The sequence below is a fragment of the Mauremys reevesii genome, linkage group 12 (genome assembly GCF_016161935.1).
Source record: "Mauremys reevesii isolate NIE-2019 linkage group 12, ASM1616193v1, whole genome shotgun sequence".
Classification (NCBI taxonomy): Eukaryota; Metazoa; Chordata; order Testudines; family Geoemydidae; genus Mauremys; species Mauremys reevesii.
In genome coordinates, this window is record NC_052634.1 from 5,827,814 (window position 1) to 5,847,741 (window position 19,928).

General features: G+C 45.6%; 3 protein-coding genes across 11 annotated transcripts in view; 2 read left to right on the plus strand and 1 right to left on the minus strand.

Moving 5' to 3' along the window:
* Positions 1–1,418: 1,418 nt before the first annotated feature.
* Positions 1,419–9,622, minus strand: C12H11orf1 (chromosome 12 C11orf1 homolog). 3 transcript variants are annotated; one of them, XM_039496402.1, is made up of 4 exons: positions 6,730–6,980; positions 3,601–3,828; positions 2,832–2,898; positions 1,419–1,755 (listed from the first exon to the last, which is right to left on the minus strand). In XM_039496402.1, the coding sequence occupies exons 1-4, from the start codon at positions 6,778–6,780 to the stop codon at positions 1,580–1,582; spliced, it is 522 nt and encodes a 173-aa protein (XP_039352336.1). In that variant the 5' UTR covers positions 6,781–6,980; the 3' UTR covers positions 1,419–1,579. The 3 variants fall into 3 exon arrangements, with proteins under 3 accessions (XP_039352336.1, XP_039352337.1, XP_039352338.1); XM_039496403.1 differs by having other exon boundaries at positions 6,828–6,974; XM_039496404.1 differs by lacking the exon at positions 6,730–6,980 and adding an exon at positions 9,486–9,622 and having other exon boundaries at positions 1,421–1,755.
* Positions 7,916–15,645, plus strand: FDXACB1 (ferredoxin-fold anticodon binding domain containing 1). Of its 4 annotated transcripts, none has more exons than XM_039496391.1 (6): positions 7,916–8,107; positions 10,200–10,386; positions 11,255–11,411; positions 11,642–11,845; positions 12,326–12,484; positions 13,282–15,645. In XM_039496391.1, the coding sequence occupies exons 1-6, from the start codon at positions 7,940–7,942 to the stop codon at positions 14,462–14,464; spliced, it is 2,058 nt and encodes a 685-aa protein (XP_039352325.1). In that variant the 5' UTR covers positions 7,916–7,939; the 3' UTR covers positions 14,465–15,645. The 4 variants fall into 4 exon arrangements, with proteins under 4 accessions (XP_039352325.1, XP_039352327.1, XP_039352329.1 ...); XM_039496393.1 differs by lacking the exon at positions 7,916–8,107 and adding an exon at positions 9,624–9,761; XM_039496395.1 differs by lacking the exon at positions 7,916–8,107 and adding an exon at positions 9,723–9,765.
* A 277-nt stretch (positions 15,646–15,922) lies between these two features.
* ALG9 (ALG9 alpha-1,2-mannosyltransferase) overlaps positions 15,923–19,928 on the plus strand; it is a 117,772-nt gene continuing 113,766 nt past the window's right edge. Inside the window, exons 1-4 of one of the 4 annotated variants that reach the window (XM_039496397.1) lie at positions 15,923–16,038; positions 18,045–18,183; positions 18,383–18,517; positions 19,704–19,774. In XM_039496397.1, coding sequence (XP_039352331.1) covers positions 15,992–16,038; positions 18,045–18,183; positions 18,383–18,517; positions 19,704–19,774 — 392 coding nt within the window. In that variant the 5' untranslated portion in view covers positions 15,923–15,991. Of the gene's footprint in view, positions 16,039–16,190; positions 16,346–17,357; positions 17,499–18,044; positions 18,184–18,382; positions 18,518–19,703; positions 19,775–19,928 lie in introns of those variants that run through there. The other 3 variants (XM_039496398.1, XM_039496396.1, XM_039496399.1) reach the window with 3 other exon arrangements.

Sequence of the window (19,928 nt, forward strand, 5' to 3'; positions counted from 1 at the left end):
CCAAGGGATTGCTGTGCCTACGGGGACGAAAGTGAATCCTCCTCCTATTGAGCATGGAGATCAGGAACTAGCAGCAAAAGCAAAGTCTCTCTCCGGGCTCCTCAGTAGCTTCTCTAGTTTGTGTTGGTCACAAGCTAGGAGACTGAACCTCCGCCGTTAGCCCCAGGCTCCCATTCTCTCCCTCTCTGAGGCACATAAGTAGTGGGAAGCTGAGAAGAGAGCTGCCTCCAAAGGACTCTGCAAGCTGCAAGTTTTAGAGAGGGCAGGAGTTTAGTTTGAAGTTAAATATACCCCATTAGCATTGCCCCTTTCCTGCAGGCTGACGATGGAGGAATGGGAGGCTCAAGGAGCTGGTGGAGCATTTGGGGGCTCAGAGGACATCAGGCTTCATGACACCAAAGTCTCCCCCAGCCTGAGGCACTAAGGAACACTTTGCAATGCTGGTTTCGCTTTATATGCAGACATTTTTTGCTACCACCTGGCTGCATGATCCATTTTTCCTCAATATTTCTGTCTGGATCAAGACTCTACAAATCCCAGATTCCTGCTGAATGTGTCTCACAAGCATCAGAAAAGTTGCTCTGGGGGAAATTAATTTAATTGGTTTGAAAACTCCAGGACGGCCTAAACCCACTCTAGTCACGGGCATTAGATGACACTTAAGGGAGGAAAATTGTATCTGAATTCTCCATGTTATGAGGAAATGTCCAAAAGCTGCAACTAATTCAGAGCAGACACAGGTTACAGTTGCAAAGCTGCTGTAAACACAGTCACAGCAACAGCTCTCACAGTACAAATCACATCACGCTGAAACTATGCAGCCAGTGCCCTTCAAACAATAAATAGCAGCTGATGTATAAAATGCTCAGCTGATTGTAGAGTGATACAAAATGCTACAGAGTTTTACTCTATTGTCACCAGTGGCTCAACCCTGAGGGATGCTGACAAAGGGAAAACAGTGGTAGCATTGATCCAGTTTAGTCTGTAACTCTAGCACAGAAAGGAGTGGAGAGAATTGCCATGTGCAGATCTGTCATGTGATGTATGAGTGGTGACATTTCTATTACAGCCTAAACTTCATTTTCTCAGCTAGTTCATTATCTTCGCCTCACTAGACACACAAAACATTTCAGAAGTGACAGATTTTTATGCCAAATGTGCCATTCCCTAGGGCCTTAAAATGACAGAAATAAAATTAAAATTAAATTAATCAGATTTTATGGAAAAATAACTGGTCACACTTAAGCAGCCACTTGCTGATGAAACTTGGTTACATCTTTAAAACACTCTTGGGTCTATTTGTCTTGGTACATGCCATGTGAAGCCACACTCAGTCAGCAAAAGGAAATGTCAGAGTCCTCTGTACAAGGTAAAAGTTAAAATGTAAGAAGGCAGAAATAACATGTGGAACAACAAACAATAGGGTATAAGCCTCAGAAATCATTTACTTGTCACTCTGATGCCCTGTGTTTTAATATCAGAAATGTTTTACGACTTGAAGGATGGCCCCTTAGCAGCAGACAGGTTGGAGTCATTCTAACCACATGGCTGATCTCAAGTTAACAGCCTCTCTCTGCTCCTATTGCTTCTGCTGTGTCCCCTCCTGTTCTTTCCCCAGCATTTCACAAATGAGGGGAGTTCTGCCTTGAGGAGGTCCGTAATCTATCATGTAGCAGGACTGTGCAGTCGGTTTGAATGGAGGGGGTTCCAGTTCAGGCTGGTGTCCAGGAAACCAATGAGGTTCTCGTTTAAATCCTGAGAGCAGCAAAGAGAAAACTGATGAGCTAACGGCAAAGCAATGAGAAGGCTATTGTCAGGAGAACAGATGAGACAACGGGAAGAACAAACCCAGGGGCAGACCCAACCTCTACCAGCCTACAGGGAAGTTGAACACGGGTTGAAGAGATACTATGCACTCTCAGCCAGTTGGCATTGACCAGGGTTTTATCATCAATCCTGGACATGTTACTTTATTAGCAGAACACATTGGAAAGATCCTGTCTAAGGTGCTAGGGTCCCACAGCATAGGATTTTGAAAGCACCTAAGTGCTATCCCATCCTAGGTCAGGAAAGCCAAACAATCCACTCAACAGTTCTAGAAACATTGCCAGATTTACAGGTGCATTATGGAGCTTTTACATCTTGCTCTGAAGAATCAGGTATTGGCCATGGACAAAGATGAGATACAAGACTAGACAGAGCTATGGTCTGGTTTGGTGGGGCAGGAGGTTGAGTACTGAAATGGAAAGGCAGGTGTGCTTTGAGACAGATAGGAGTCAGGGATTCCAGACTAGATGGAGTAGTAGTTTGGCCCATAATGTCAGTGTTTTTATCCATTATGCTTTAATCTGATGATACTGTAAGCATGTTCTGCTTTAAGATGTTATATCCACATGAATATTCGTGTCCCTTCTACAATGCCACGTGTAAGGTGAGAGATTAGCAAAATGAACCTAGCTGGAGTGAAATGTCTTCGTAGCTGTCAAACACAACCAGAAAATGAGATTGATTAGATAGAGGGATGAGCTGTTTTCTGCAAAGTAGATGTTTGAAGGGTCTAAAACTGACGAGGCAGAGAGCCAGGAGCAACAAATAGGGATTTTGTTAGCCTCTCAGTCTGAAGAATATAAAGAGAACACCTGAAATACAAACACTACAGACCCTGTGGGACTGGAAATACGAGCTCCTATTTAGATCTAGGGGCATGACTCAGTAGGGAACAGACACGCTGGAACTCTTTTTTCTTCTCTGAGCATATGATTGTCATTTTAAAACTTCTTTTTAGCTACCGCATAGATCAAACTGACTACACTTCAGTTCCATGCACCTACTTCTTGAGCCGTGATGCCTTTCCTTGTTGTAATCTGACGAATAAACGGATTCAAAGTAGTGAGCATACTGAAAGGAAAAGCCCACGTTTAGTGCAGCAAAATATAAGTAAACAAACATCTAATAAAAAAAATACTGCGTACCTGTTAAAGCAATAGCCTGCTCACCAAAGCATCTGAAATCATAATCCCTCTTTACACTCTGGGTAAGGCCACTGCAGAACTGACATGCCTATAGTTTGTGTCACATGAAACCTGATAACATTAATGGCAAGGAGCCCAGTGATACGGTGAGGGGAAGAACCATGAGTCCAAAGGAGAAACAGCTCTGGCTTGTGAAACACTGCTGAGTTATGAGTGGCTTGTACCATGGCACAAACTGATTTCAGTGGCTTTGCTGGGGAGTAACTGAGGGTCAGAATTTGCACAATAACTTGTGGCTTATAGAGTCTGCCCTTGAGTCATTAGCTAGGGGCAGAACATTAACAGCAAAGGAAAGAACACCAGGAACCAGGCGAAAGTAAAGTGAATGGAGCTGAGAATGGCCAAAGGATTGAGAGCTGAGTGAGACTGGGCCTGCCTTTTTAGTGATGGATTAGAGGTTGGGTGTTGGAAAGCAAAAGGAAATTTCTCAAGTCCTTGCTCCTGCTAATGGGGTAAGGGTGGGGCATACAGTCAATGAAAGAGGCTGTAGGGCTGAGGCTTTTGACCATATCTGCTATTTCACTTTTAGAGGCCAATAGAAAGGACTGGAGGAACAGAAAGTTTGTACCTGGGAAGGAAGCGGTTTGGGCTGTGCGACTTTCCGGATATCATACCGCTCCTGGTTCCAATTCCCCATAAGGGTTTTGTTGGAGTAAGCATCCTCATTGGTGGTGCATCTCCAGCCATACTGGCTAAACTTGGATGTGCTGTTCCAGTCCGTCCACACTTCTGCATGTCCGGTGGCATGTATCAAGGAACCATGGTGAGGGTTATAGAAACAAGATAGGGACATGACCTAGGAACAGAAACCCAAAAACACATTGGGGATGTCCCTGATCTCTGAAAAGACAAAATAGTGCTCTGGAAAGATGTTCCCCACCACCCCGGCAGCTGGGCATGCAGCTCCCAACCCTTCACTTAGCAGAGCACCATTTAATTTTATCAATGCAAAAAGTTTAGTTTGAATTTGTGTGTGTGTAATTTATCTTTCCTTACTTAGATAATAACACTTAGTTCTTTTCAGCTTCATCAAGCTTCAAAAACTACACTAGACCCTTCAGAATAATATTATCCTCATTTCTCCAAGGCCACAGGGAGCTGTCTGAGCTGTGATTAGAATTTGTGAATTGCAAACTCCATGTCATCTGCTCAGACCATACCTCCTATCTGAAGTGTTTTACTGTTATTATTTGAGTGATTCTTAACAGAGTTTCCTTCCACTGGCTGGAAGGATAACTAATGACTGGAGGATAGCTAATGTGATGCCAATTTTTAAAAAGGGCTCCAGAGTGACCCTGGCAATTACAGGCCGGTAAGCCTGACTTCAGTACTGGGCAAACTGGTTGAAACTATAGTAAAGAACAAAATTGTCACATAGACGAACATAATTTGTTGGGGAATAGTCAACATGGTTTTTGTCAAAGGAAACCATGCCTCACCAATCTACTAGAATTCTTTGAGGGGGTCAACAAGCATGTGGTTAAGGGGGATCCAGGGGATATAGTTTATTTAGATTTTCAGAACGCTTTTGACAAGGTCCCTCACCAAAGGCTCTTAAGCAAAGTAAGCAGTCATGGGATAAGAGGGAAGGTTCTCTCATGGATAGGTAGCTGGTTAAAAGATAGGAAACAAAGGGTAGGAATAAATGGTTAGTTTTCAGAATGGAGAGAGGTAAATAGTGGTGTTCCCTAGGGGTCTGTAGTGGGCCCAGTCCTATTTAACATATTCATAAATGATCTGGAAAAAGGAGTAAACAGTGAGGTGGCAAAATTTGCAGATGATCCAAAACTACTCAAGATAGTTAAGTCCCAAACAGACTGCAAAGAGCTACAAAAGGACTCTTAAAACTGGGTGACTGGGCAAGAAAATGGCAGATGAAATTCAGCGTTGATAAATGCAAAGTAATGCACATTGGAAAACATAATCCCAACTATACATATAAAATGATGGGGTCTAAATTTGCTGTTACCAGTCAAGAAAGAGAACTTGGAGTCATTGTGGTTAGTTCTCTGAAAACATCCATTCAATGTGCAGCGCCAGTCAAAACGCTAACAGAATGTTGGGAATCACTAAGAAAGGGATAAATAATAAGACAGAAAATATCATTTTGCCTCTATATAAATCCATGGTATGCCCACATCTTGAATACTGCGTGCAGATGTGGTCGCCTCATCTCAACAATGATATATTGGAATTGGAAAAGGTTCAGAAAAGGGCAACAAAAATGATTAGGGGTATGGAATTGGTGCTGTATGAGGAGAGATTAATAAGACTTGGAGTTTTCAGTCTGGAAAAGAGATGATTAAGAGGGGGATATGATAGAGGTCTATAAAATCATGACTGGTGTGGAGAAAATAAATAAGGAAGTGTTATTTACTCCTTCTTTACACAAGAACTAGGAGCCACCAAATGAAACTCATAGGCAGCAGGTTTAAAACAAACAAAAGGAAGTATTTCTCTACACAACGCACAATCAACTTGTGGAACTCCTTGCCAGAGGATATTTTGAAGCGAAATCTATAGCAGGATTCAAAAAAGAACTAGATAAATTCATGGAGGATAGGTCCATCAATGGCTATTAGCCAGGATGGGCAGGGATGGTGTCCCTAGCCTCTGTTTGCCAAAAGCTGGGAATGGGCAATAGGAGATGGATCACTTGATGACTACCTGTTCTGTTCATTCCCTCTGGGGCACCTGGCATTGGCCACTGTCAGAAGACAGGATACTGGACTAGATGGACCTTTGGTCTGACCTAGTATGACCATACTTATGAATAGTAGCTGGAAGGCTACACAGAACAGAATGGCAGACAGTAACTATGTTGCTGTCATAAAATCAATTCTTGTTATACTGTGTAATCCACACAAAAAGCTTTAAGTACTATCATATATGGCTAGACCCTTCTCCCCCTGGATGGAATTATAGTTATAGTTATAATTATTATAGGTACAGTCTGCTGGAATCTGCCAGGGCTCTGCCCCTACAGTTCAGGAAGAGGTCTCCAGATATTTTATTATGATAGTGAATAAGAGTGGGGACTGAGAGTGGATCCTAATTCAGGCAGCTGAATTCCAACACTGGAGAATTCTAGTCTTTGTAATTAGTGAGTAACAGTGTTCTCAGAACTGCAAAATACACAGATGGTAACCACATTGTTCTGAGCAGGAATCTTGGGACATGGCTGAGGATTTCAAACATCCAATGTTTGGATCTGGAGTTTTGGTTTGGGCCCTTTTGTAGAGAAAAGAGGTTTTGGAAACAGAAAATAAATCATTATTATTACAATTTATTTGTAAGGTGTTGACAATGGACTCAGCTCCACACAAGATACAAAGGAAGACACAGTCCAATAGCCAGACAGCTCATGAACACAACAGGAGGCCCAAAGGGTGGTGCTAACCTTGGCCCTGATTCTGCAGTGATCTTCACCTGGGTGCTTAAGATCTCTCCTCTCCCCCCACACAAAGACACACACAGATTGGGGGCTGGACTTTTCAGAGATGGGTTAGTATTTGAGGTTCTTGGAAGAAGAAAGCTTTGAGAAGGAATTCGAAGAATGTGTGGATGGTGAATGGAAAACGGAAATGAATCTAGAAAAGTCTATGAACAGAATCAAGTAGCCTAATGTTTTCAAAAGAACAATATAAAGGATCAGGAGCCAAGGGAGACATGGATACTAGCCCTGTACAAAAAATACCTCAGACTCCGTGGACTCTGATGGGCCCAGTGACATAAGACTCTGCTCCATGGCACACAACTGTTCTGGAATCACAAACCCCGTGTCCCACTCTTAACTGTGCAGTTCATCCAAGGGTCTCAGACAAAAGTTCCACACAGGAATCTTAGCACACTGGTGTGGACATGAGTGCAGCAACCTTACTGGGCTGGTGTAGCTGATGTTAAACACTCCAAAGGCTGTGCCAATGGAGCAGGAGCAGGGACCAGGAGCTGCAGCAGGCAGACAGAAAAACTGATCTGATCTTGTTTATGAGCTCATGTCCTTATCATCAACTAGTGCTGATGTCACCAGTTACTGTGAATCTGTGAAGTGAGACACTTGTAACACTTTCTGTTTTCTGAAAACTTTTGTGAGCAGATGTTGCCAGAGCAATGCATCTGGACACTTAGCAATGACTAAAAATTAAACAGGTGCATAAAAGCTACCCACATGGGCAGCCAGATCAACTATTATTGCTTAGTTCAGTAGCTACCTCCAAGTTCCGGAATACTACCCAATACTTATTACAAGGCCTCATGTATGGTGATTATCCTCAAAAATGTATCACTTGAGTTAGATAACTAACTCCCCCTCAGCATGGACCTGATCTAAAGCGCATTGAAATCAGTTAAAAGACTTCCACTGATTTCAGGGGGCATTGGATTAGGCCCTATATGAAGAAAAACTCTATTAACTTAAGGCCAAACGGGCCTGTGATTTCTGTATTACAGAAGCAGCAAAGAGTCCTGTGGCACCTTATAGACTTATAAGGTGCCACAGGACTCTTTGCTGCTTTTACAGATCCAGACTAACATGGCTACCTCTTTGATACTGTATTACAGAATGATTATCACATTGAAAAGTTAGTGTCTATACAGCGCTTTGAGGCTGAAATGTGCTACCTCAGGGCTAAACTATCGTTTAACCAAATCCAAAACACAAGTTAGTGTAACGTTCAGGTTACAACTTGAAATGCTGAATATTCTGGAAATGCAAATCATAAATTGCCATGTTTTATGGGATACGTTTAATGCCACTGTGATGAGGCGGACTGGCCCCGCATTGGGAATGAGAGGGCTAATCCTTCCCTCCTTGCAGAGAAAGCCCCACACCTGAGGTGCTGCTGGGCATGCTCAGGTATAAAAGCTGATAGAGCTGTTCACCCAGGGCTGATTGTGGAGAAGGAAGGATGCTTGGCAGCGGCTCCATCCTAGAAGCCATTGCAGCTTTTACCTGCAAGAACGGAAGAGCCCAAAACCAGGCCCAGAGGCCAGCTGCTACCAGAACCCCAGAAGTGTGTGGTGCTGAGGAGCCTGGAGACCCTGATATTACATGGAGTGTTGCAGCAGGAGAGCTGGCAGGAAGTGCCCTGGGGGTGGGTGAGAGAGTGGTACCTCCCACCCCAATGAGGGCCGTGTGTTTTGGTGAGATTCCCTGCTGACCTGTAGTGAGCCATGCTGCCTGCTGTTAGGGCCATGGGTTGGGGCCTGGTGGAGTTGGGTAAGCCTGGGCTGTCACCCTTGTGGGATGACCTCCAGGCCACCCTACCCTACTGTCCTGGGGGCCACTGAAGCGCCTCTGGCTGGTAGGCCATGCTGTCTCACTAGGGAAGAGACTTGGGGGTACTCTGGCCATTGGGCCACACTGCTCTAGGGGTACACTGAATTAACTCTGGCTGCTAGGCTGTGTGACCCCACCTAGGAAGAAGCAATGGATGAGCCTGGGTCATTGGGCCACACTGTGTGGCCTACTAGAGAGGGTGCAGAAAATGGACCGAAGCATAGATAGGTGGGGTTACTTCCTACTCCTCTGATGCAGGGAGTTGATGGGGTACAAACCCCACCACAAACAGTAACACAGAGCTACACAACGAACCTGGGAAACAGGGCCAGGAAATATTTTCTATGTGCAACATAGCCAAATTAGCATTAAAATGGGAGGGGAACTATAGCACAACTGGATTTGTTTAGAGCTGTAATCTTAACAACATTACTTTAAGGGAGAGTTTTTTGTGCTGAATTTTCTTGTTTTTGTTGAAGCAGCAAAAAGAATCCTGGCACCTTAAGAACAGAGCAGTTTTTGCAGCATGAGTGAATCCGTGAATGATAAGAAGAAGCATCAAGGGAAGAAGTCTCACCTCATGCTCTCATGCTCTCTAATCTCTGTTATTATACAGTCTATCTCTTTTTCAGACTTAAAGAACCAGAACCACACACCCTGATACTTGTTTTTGTTGTGAAGAAAACAAATGAATGAAACAAAACAGAGTGTTTCCTTTCCTCCACTGCCCACTAAGTAGCCCCAAGCACCTGAGTCCCTATGACCTGCAAGGTGAGCTCTGCCCGGGCAGGAACGACGGCTCCCCTGGCACAGAGCTCCTACCCAACAAGCTCAGACGCTCTGCAGGCATCAGGCATGTAGACTTTAGCACGGGGCTTCAATGCTGCCATTGCCATTAGCTACGGGGTCACTACCACGTACAAGGCCCCAACCTGCCCATGGCACCCAAGTAAGATCCTTGCACTTGTGCTAACGCCCCTCCCACATCTCGGACCAGTCCCCCCTGGCATTAGAGGGGCCTCGCCCATTTGCAACCTAGGCCACTGAGCTCGGTCTCCCGGCTTTGCACCCAGCCCCAGGACATTGGGCTACAGGCCCCGCCCACGCGCAGCCAGGCCCCGCCTCCGACGCACAACCCCGCCCACTCGCCCTCCGGGCCCCTCCTCTGAGCTCACCCTGACCCGCCCGTAAATCAGACCACGCCCCTTAGCGCCCTGGCCTGGCCCTGGGGCGATGAAGTCACTGGCGGGACGTTACGCGCCGCCCGGGAAGAGGAGGCTCCGGTTCGCTGCGCGGACTCGCCGGCTGGTCCCGGGACGTGACAACCCAGCGAGGCCGGGCCGAGCCGGTTCCCATGGCAGCCGGGAAACGCGTCTGACGTCACGCGCCGCGCGCCGGAAGTGAGGCAAAATCACACCGCGACGTGACAGCCCAGAGGAGCGAAGGCCTTGGTGGGTGGGTAGGCGGGTGCGGTCCCCTTGAGAGGCCCCGGGACGGGTCCCTGGGAGCGGTTCGGGCTCCTTGGGGGTCCCCAATTTAGGATGCTCGCCCCACCCCCTCCCTTGGAGCCCTGGGGATGTCTTCCCTCCCGGCGGGGGCCGGGCCGGGCGCGTCTCCCCTCCCCGTGCTGCGGTGGGGTGGGCTATGGTGCAGAGGGGGCCTTTTTGGATGGGGAGAGGTCTGAGGTCTGTTTTCTACGGGGGAGGGTGGAGATGAAATGGGGAGGCCCTTTTTCCCCCAAAGGGGGAGGCAAGTGAGCCGTTCACGTGGGTCCCAAAGCTCGGCCTCAACCCCCACACTTTGGCAGCCCCTTGTAATGTATGAGGCCCCACCGCCAGCTGAAACTGTGACAGCACAAGGGGGCCCTGACCCATCTTCCTACTTCTTAGGATTTTGATACAATGAGACCCACCCGCCGACTCCTTCTAGTCGGGGAAGGAAACTTCTCCTTCTCTGCCTCCTTGTGTGATGCAAGCAATCGTGAGACTCACATCACTGCCACTTGCTATGAGAGCGAAGAGAGAGTTTCCAGACAGACACTTGCTAAAACGAACATACAGCATCTGAGAGGGAAAGGTAAAGAAATCCCCAAAGGAAATCACTTTGCCATATTGTGCTGAATGCTAAGTATCCCCTACGGTTGTCTGGGTGAGTAACTGAGGGAGTGGATTAAAATTATAAGGGAAAAAATACAGTGAAATTCTTCCAGACAGTGAGATTTATCAGGCTGTGGAATTGTTCCACAGGAAATGTGTTTTAACAGCTATTGAAACAAGATCCCTGTATTGAACAATACTATTGGTCATAACAATGATAAAGGGCCTTTGGGTAAAGAACAAAGTTAACTAAAACAGGAGATGGTTTTGTAGGAGCAATTAAGGCACTTCAAATATTCCTCCAAATATCAATTTCAGACCAGAGAACATTTCCCCAGAAGAAATGAGGGGGATTCTAGAGAAATTCCCTCAGAGGAGTGAAGAACCCTCCAAATATTCATACCTTCAAATCTAATCAGAATTACACTAAAAAAAATAAAAACCACCACCAGCAGAAGTAAAAGGGGGCTTAACTTCTTAACATCACCTCCAGTGGGGGTAAGGAAAGAAGAAAGGAAATGCCATGTGATATTTAAAACTGGATTGTGCAAAGCACTAGAAAATATGATGGGGGAACAATCCTGCATTGTTCTCTATGAGATGAACTAGATGGGACTATATAGTTTTCTTAATGTCTATGATTTTGAAACGAGAACTTGCTTTTCCTTTTCACTTGCCATCTTTATGCCCAACAGTAGAAGCTGTTTGACAGATAGAAAGCTCCATTAAAATAACCCAGCTCTACTCTCTCCTTTCTACTTTGTTACTTATGTATATATTCTGGGCTTTTCAATGAAGATTCTATCATGTTAAATCCACTGCTCTCGTGCTTTCCTGTACTTTTGCAGGGGTTGAAGTTCGCTTTTGTGTGGACTGTACCAAACTGAAGGATTCCTTTTTGCCAACAAAGAGAAATTTTGATTGCATTTATTTCAATTTCCCTCACTGTGGAAGGAAAGCTGGGGTGACAAAGAATAGAGAGCTTCTTACGAAGTTTTTCTGTAGGTGAGTAAAGTGAAACTAAGTAGCACAGACTTCTCTTACCATGTGGTCTGCTGAGCCACTTTGTAGAAGCTGTGTTTTGGTTCCTGAAACTAGTGCCTTAAATTCAGAGCAATTTTCCGGGACTTTAAAAAACATTGTTTAGAAAGGGCTCTTTTCCCCCATGTACTTTACCGTCACTGTTCTGTTTCTAAGTGTCCTGCAAGAGTATTACCAGCTGGTTCTTGTTCTAGCTGTGCAGACGTGCTCGCAGAGAAGGGAGAGGTCCATGTGGCTCTTTGCAAAGGGCAGGGAGGGACGCCTGCTGACCAGCCGATGAGAGAGTGGCACAACAGCTGGCAAGTTGTGGCTATGGCAGCGGGAGCAGGATTTATCTTGAGTGACGTTCATCCCTTCAACTTAGAAGATGTTCACGGATATAAGTGCACTGGCTACAGGTAACCTATAGATGCTGCAAAAAGAAGGCATTGATATTCATGCTGCTCCTTAGGTATTTCCGTAGTGCCCAACACCATAGTCCAGAGCATTGTCTTGTGAAGGAAACCCACCTCTAATTTTTTCATTCTATAAAAATACAATATACTTCTCTTCCATCTCTTAGTAGGGTGGATAAGAAACAGTGAAATTCTTGCCTTTTGAGAGAGTATCTGCCAGAAAAAATGGTATCTTAAATCTCAGGATTAACATTTGTTTCCAAATGAAACCAGTAATATTAAGGGGTTGGGGAGAGCCAAATCCTATGATTGGTCTATTTGCTTAGACAAAGGTTGCACGCTAGATCTTCTGCAATTTAGACAACATTATGCTTACTCAGTCTTATCAGTTTACTAGTTATTCAACGTCACTTTCATTTGTGTGTTTAATATTGGTCAAATATCAGTTACTTTACCAGATGGTGCATTTGTGTGTGTTGCCAGGAGTCAGGATAAATCTTTCTCTGTAGAAGGTGCATTAAACCACATCTTCACTCGGGGCTTGCCATTTCCACATCTCAGGCCTGTGATCTGCCAAACTGAACTGGAGGGCAAGAGGGTTTCCATCCAGGTTCCAGAAATATTTGTGGATAAAATTAACAGGTAAGTGTTCAAGTCCAATATCTGGTTTGATTGTAGATTTATTCACCAAGCTGCATTTGGGCCATGCTGAACAAAACCAGACAATGCTTGAGTCTATTGCTAACTTAATCCACAATCTTGCATGAATGATCAGTTTGCATCTCTGAGACAGGTAATCACTAAATGTTCCAAATTCCATTTTCCCCTTAGAGCGAAAGAGCAAATTTGAAACCAACATAAAAATGACCATATTTATGGTCCACTTAGCATAACGCTTCAGAAGAGAGGATGTTACTGTTCCTATTTACAGGAGTAGAAGAGGGAAGTTGTAATTACACATTGTGCAGTGATTTGGGAGCAGTCTTGTAGGTGGCTTAGTCTGTACTAATATTGCTAAGGCTAGTTAGATTAAAAACTAAGTTTTTATTCCTGTCTCTAAACTGGTTCATATTCCGGAAAACATCCAGAGCTAACATACTTTTGATTGGCTTCCTTAAATAAGCTTGTAATTCTAATAGTGAGTGGAAGTCAGCTGATACTTGCTAGGAAAGGCCTCCCCCTTCCACCAGCTGAAGTGCAACTAATCCTCAATTGCAACTCTTAAAACACATCCTTATGTTCTGCAGATGTCTTGGTAATAAGTATGCCACCATGACTAAAGATTTTCCCTGTCCAAGTGGCTATTGAAAACAAGCTTAACATTAAGATCACTTTGGAGAAGTCATTATACTTGTCTTTAATTATAAACAGAGGAAAATGTTTTTACAAGTCTAAGTACAGTGATTTTTTTATAATCTACTGTTTTTTGTTTTTAATAGGCGTTTCCTAGATACCAATTCAGATCATCCTGTAAGAACTATAAATGAAAAGCTCATTGCTCAACTCAGCCAAACCTTCCCATTACAAAGGGTTGACCACTCCCTGTCTCTCCTGCACCAAGGCCGCCTAAGTGCTGTTTCTCAGTCAAACGCCTTTTGGATCATTCCCAACACAAAGGAAAATCCAAACTCTGATCCTATAGGTAAGGGAACAGCAAGAGGTGTCTTATTTTGTGGCGTTCATTTCTGCAGGGACATAGACCAAGATGACAGAATGAAGGCTCAGGAAGGTGACCAGCTCTCAGAACATTATCTTAGATCTTCCCTTCTGGTTCATGTTCAGGATGTGATACGAAGGCTGAGCTTTCTCCCTGGGACTCTGCATGTTCTCAGTGGGCCTGTCTTTAGGAAGTGTCTGATCTCTCCGCACACTCTGCCTATTTTTCATGAGACTCTTTTTATGTGTGCAGTTGACAAGGGTACAGAGGGCAGCTGTATCCAGATGCTTATGGATAATATTAAAAACACTATAAGTTCTCTGCTCCCATCTCTTTCATGTTTTACATTGAACTCCACAGTAGAAGCAAAAAGCTCTGAAACAATTGAGCTAAATGATTCAGTCAGGCTTGACCCTCAGCTTGATAAAACTCAATATTTCATGTGTGTGAAAACTGACACTTCAGACTCCAAAGCCAGTGGCTCTTGCATAGGAGCCATATCAGCAGCTCCCTGTGGGCCAATAAACAGTGAACTGGGCATTGTGTGCGCATCAGTGAATCTTGACCTGGTAGCCATGCAAATTTGTGGAATTTTTGATTGGCGAATGCTGTGGACTGTAGATGAGCGTTTTCTGAATCAGTTTATTGGAGGAAAGTTAGGACCTTTCAAGAGCTTTTCACTCTATCCACCTTCCTATGTGCATGATGTCAGCTTCTGGGTTCCTGAGTGTGAACAGTTTGATGAAGTTGCATTTCACACTATTGCCAGGTGTGTGTCACAGGAAACTGTTGTGTCCATTCAACTCCTTGACCGCTTTCAGCATCCACAAACTGGACGAATCAGCCTCTGCTACAGACTAACCTTCCAGTCCTGTGACAAGGCTCTTACTCGCCAGCAGGTGGCAGAGATGCAGATGCAGTTTAGAAAGGAGATACAGCAATGTTTGCACATAACTCTTAGGTAAATTATTGTATGCTATTTTCGGACCTTCATCAACAGCACCACTTTGCTGTGAGAAGCCTGGACTTCATGTTGTGTGGTCCCTTAACACTGTGTGTTACTATTATGTTTAGCTAAATTCTGCCTCTTATAAAGGCTGTGCGATTAATTTAAAATGTTACATACCTGCCTTTAATTCTACTCTCAAAAATAAATTCCAGCTGCCTTCCCCTTGTCTGACTGTTGAAATGCCAGTTCTCCATGGGTGTTTTCTTTATCAGGTTTCTAGAAAAAGGTGGAGTTAGAAGTGATTCTGCTCATTTGTGCCAAAGGTGGGTTTAAGTTCATGTTCTGGACAAGTCTGCCAAATGTTGCTTGATTATATTCAGCCAGAAGCACTTATTAATGGCCACTCTGATTAGGTACACTTGAAATAGGAAAACTTCAACAGTTGCCCATTACTTGTTTAAAATGTCTGAGCATTTTTGGGTCCAGCCAGGGAGGCTTAAGGGGTCTCACTACAAGAAGTCAACACATGTCTGAACCCAAGAATTCCTCAGAGTTGTGGCATCCCTTTCTCTAGAAGGGATAGAGCAGAAGTTGCATAATCTATGGCAGTGGTAGGTACATTCAGGGGTTGAAGTTGGCTCTTTTGAGTCTCTAATAGGTGCAGCTCCTGGAGGGAGGAGCTGGAAATATGATGCCCTGTTTGATCCTAGTTTTTTTTGACAGTTTTGTTTACAGTTTAGGAATTGATAATAGGTGCAAGGCAAGACTGGGGCTGCTCAGGAGAATAACCCATGAATAACAAACCATGCTGTGTATGGATGGTATATGTAGCACCCATACCATCATACTATGGTGCATAGCATAATTATAATAAAGGACAGTGTTCTTACTAAACAACTGTAACTGGTTTTGGATTGTCCTAGAATTTTTCAATTTCATAAGAGGAGGGTGGCCTACTTAAGAGGCATTCTACCTACACCCCTGGCCTGGGGAGACTTAGTTTCATGCTTAATGGGGTGCACTTTGCACCCAGCCCCTGGCAGACTGTTGTTCACTTAGTGTACAGCGGCATGTGCTTCTGTGCACCCCTTTGCACAGTTAGACTCACTGCAGACAAGTGGTCTTTTTACACCCCCTTGCAGTGTTAGACTTGCACACACTCATTGCACAGTGCGGCATCTTTTATACCCTACTTGCATGATGAGAATTGCACAGTGGAGTGCTCTCCTATGCAATCCTCCTCTCCTGTTGCAAGGAGAGAATTGCACAACAGCGTTCTCTCCTATGTACCTCCTTGAAGGGTGAGAATTGCATGCTCAATGCAGTGAGGTGCTCTCCTATGCACCCCCTTGCAGGGAGCCAATGGTGCACATTTCACACAGCTGCGCACTCTCCTGTGCACCCCCCTTGCCGGGAGAGAAATGGTGCACATTGCACACAGCTGCGTGCTCTCCTGTACACCCCCCTTGCACGGAGAGAATGATGCACATTGCACACAGCTGTGCACTCTCCCCTGCACTCCCGCTTGCACAATGAGACTTGCATGCTCGGTGCCCAGGGGGGCGCTCTCCTATGCACCCCCCTTGCACGGTGAGAATTGCACCTTCAGTGTACAGCGGGCCGCTCTCCCCTGCCTCCCTCGCCCGCTGCAGGGAGCGGACCGGAGCCCGGCTCAGGGGAGCACAGAGCGTCTCGGGGCCCGGCTGCTGCCCGCACTAAGTATGGCGGCCGCCGGCCTCAGCCCGTGCGCCTCCCGCGAGCCGCAGGAGGAGCCCGGCGCGCTGCTGCCCGAGCTCGGCATGGCGGCCAAAGGGACCCGGCAGCGGCCGAGGGGAGGCGGCGGGGAGCCGGGCCGGCAGCGAGAGGAGGGGCCGGGGCCTGAGGAGGCCAAGGCGGAGTAGGTGCCGGGCGGGCGGGCGGCGGGGCTGAGGGCGCGCGCTGGTGGGGATGTCCCCGCGGGGTGCCAGGGGGCAGGCACCGGGCCGGGAGCCCAGCCGCCCTCCATGAGGCGGGGAACCCGCCCCCGGGCCCAGCGCCCGCCCTGGGCAGCGGAACCCGGCCCGGGAGTCCGGCGCCCGCCCTGAGCAGGGGCACCCGCCCCGCCAGCCCAGCCCCTGAGGCTGGCATGGGCCAGGCGCAGGGTGGACACCCCACCACCTGGCGAGGGGGCTGCAGATAGGCGGCACACGCTAGCCTGATGCAGAAATCATGAAGGGACCCCTGCAAGGGTGGTGTAGCCGCGCTGGTCGCAGGATATGAGGGAGACAGGTGGGGTGAGGTAATAAATTCTGTTGGACCCAAATATTACCACACCCGCCTTGTCTCCCTATGAATGGACCTGTCGGTCTCCAAAGCCTTGTGGGGTGGCCCTGGGTAGCCTGGGACTGTTAGGCATTAGCAAGAGCTTTGCTCGGTGAATGCACCAGGGCTCAGTTTCTGCAAGCAGAGCCTGGCATCCAGCTAGACTTGTTGAACATTGCAGGATGGTTTCACCAGAATCTAGCTCTAGTCGCCTCTTATACCAGAGGGACCCAATGGGTAGAAGTTGATCTGGCATGTGTTTGTTTGGACTATCTTTTACATAAAGGTGCTGAGATGCCACAATGGTGGGTGCGGTACAAGGACCCCAATAGAAGGGATTCATTGACATCAAAACTAGGTTTGGTCTGTAGTAAATATAACAGTAATAATGAAAACAAACAAACCAAAACAAACTAACAAAAACAAAAAACAGCAGAGCCTTTGGCCATGTACATTTCCTCAGTATAAAAAAAACAGGAGTACTTGTGGCACCTTAAAGACTAACAAATTTATTTAAGCATGAGCTTTCGTGAGCTACAGCTCACTTCTTCGGATGCAGTATAGTTAGAAATGTAGCTGTATCACTTGGTGCCATGGTGCCATCCAACCTCACAGCCTGAGCAGGGCTGGGTCTGGTAAGCGCTGGGATGGGGATTCAAGGGATGGAAGGATGGTCCAGTGATTAGGGCACTAGCCGGGGACTTTGGAGACCTGGGTGCAAGTCCCTGCTCTGCCACAGACTTCCTTGGGTAAGTCGCTTTGTTCCTCTGTGCCTCACCTCCACGTCTGTAAAATGGTGGTAAGACCACTCTCCTGTTCATTGTGAGGATAAATGTATTAAAGATTGTGAGTTGTTCAGATATAACAGTGGTGGGACCACGTAAATACATTAAAGACATTTTCCTCACTCTATTTTAAGGGTCACTGGTTGTGTGAGGGTCAGTTAAACTAAGTAACTGCCTAAGAAGTGACATTGATTAGATGTGTAAATGGATAAACCAACTTGAATTTAAATGTAATGAACAGGATGCCTATCATGCCCTGAGCAGAAGGATCTGAATGGAGGATGCAAAGAGCTGTAGACTTTTTTTGACTCAGAGTGTGTTTTAAGGATACTGAAGAGGGAGTACAGACATATTCATTGCTTCCTTGAGTGTCTTAACTCTTTCTGTGTGGATTTCTCAGTCTCTTGGGTTCTTTGCCCTGTGTCATCTTGCTGCTCTTTATTCTGCTACTTTATATCATCCACTCCAATAAGTCCTTGTGACACTAGTTCTTTTTTTGCTCTCGATTAGGCCATCCGGGAACAAGGCAGGTCAGGTCTGGGCACCTGAAGGATCCACAGCTTTCAAGTGTCTAATCTCAGCTCGGTTCTGCGCTGCCCTCTTGAGTAACATCTCAGATTGTGATGAGACTTTTAACTACTGGGAACCGGTGAGTGGCTTCTCCTTAGTAGAGGAATTTGAGGCTTTGTAATTGGTCTGCTCAGATTCTTGATACGGATTTGCCTAGAGCTGTCTCATGCTGATCTGTGCCCTCAACATATCAATCTTCTTATGCTATTGTTTGCTAATGGCTAAAGCAAAAATGTGTCCTCTTTTTAACCTGTATTTTTTTTTAATGGGATTTGTAGATGCACTACCTCGTCTATGGGAAAGGGTTCCAGACATGGGAATACTCTCCAGTCTATGCCATTCGCTCCTATGCTTACCTGTGGCTTCATGCCTTGCCAGCCTTATTCCATGTTAGAGTTCTACGGACAAATAAGGTAAATCATTTGTGTGGAAGCTTTGCTTATGAGAAACCATCTGGTCTTTTGTCTGTATCAAAGAAAGCAACTGTTTGACACAAAGGGCATTGGAATTCTTATTTAACGTGCTTGTGCATGCAGAAGGAATATGGTTAGTAAGGGTTGTGAACCAAAGGCAGGCTAGAAACTGTTTGAAAGGTGCCTCTTGAAAGTAGCCATGTATTCAGGCCAGGACACAGATTTTGACATAATGACTGAGCTTTTCAAAGCAGTCTAAAGCAGGGGTTCTCAAACTGGGGGTTGAGACCCCTGAAGGGGTTGTGAAGTTATTACATGGGGAGTTGTGAGTTGTCAGCTTCCCCCCCCCGCCAACCCCGCTTTGCCTCAAGCATTTATAGTGGTGTTAAATATATAAAAAAGTGTTCTTAATTTATAAGGGGGGGGGGTCGCACTCAGAGACTTGCTATGTGAAAGGGGTCACCAGTACAAAATTTTGAGAACCACTGGTCTAAGAGAACCATGGTCTCAAACCTGCTGTTAAGCTTCCTGGAAGATATGTAGCTGATTTCACTTGTATGCTCTGGAAATTTCATCCAGTAGTGCTTTTGCAATTTTTTTTAATGGTTTCATTTTTAAAATCAAAATATAAATGTCAGTATGCTGCACTTCTCGCATAACACATTATAACCTGCAGACACGAGAAAGTGAAAAAGAAGCATTTAAAAAAAAACAACATGTTGCTTGGGTACATATCTGCCCCACTATGTATAGCGCCACCTCTTAGTACCGAGATGCTCTTGTGTGCGTGCGTGATCACTGGATAGATAGAGCAGATGGATATTTGGGATAATTTCCCTTTGTAATGTTGCAGTTAAGGCTTCAGTCCTCAAGACTTGAAAGAGGAAAGGGCAGGCTAGCCCAGGGTCCTGTTCCATGGAGTCATTTCTTTTTCACCGTTTTGCCATAAAGGACTTAGTGTCAAAGGGCCAGATCCTGTGCCTTTCAAATCAGTGGATGTGAGATCAGGCACCACATTGAGTGGACTTTGGCTCCATGATTTAACAAGTAGATCTTGTGGCGTTCTCACCATGGCAGTAGTTATTCCATCTTATATTAGCCTTTCACATTTTTGCTCCATGGTTTACCAGCAGGCACTTCAATTCCATTTATAAATTCCGTTTCTGACTCTGAATGTTTCTCCTAGGTTCTCGTCTTTTATTTCCTGCGATGTCTCTTGGCCTTCTTGAGTTGCATTTGTGAGCTTTACTTTTATAAGTGAGTAGACGAAGCTATTTGCTCAGTGAATAGCCCAGTGTGAACAACAAGGATGGTTATTGCCACTGACAATGAGGGCTGAAAATATACCCACAAACCCATATAAAAATGTCTCACGTGGATTATAGTGCTTCACATTGAAATCTGTCAAAAT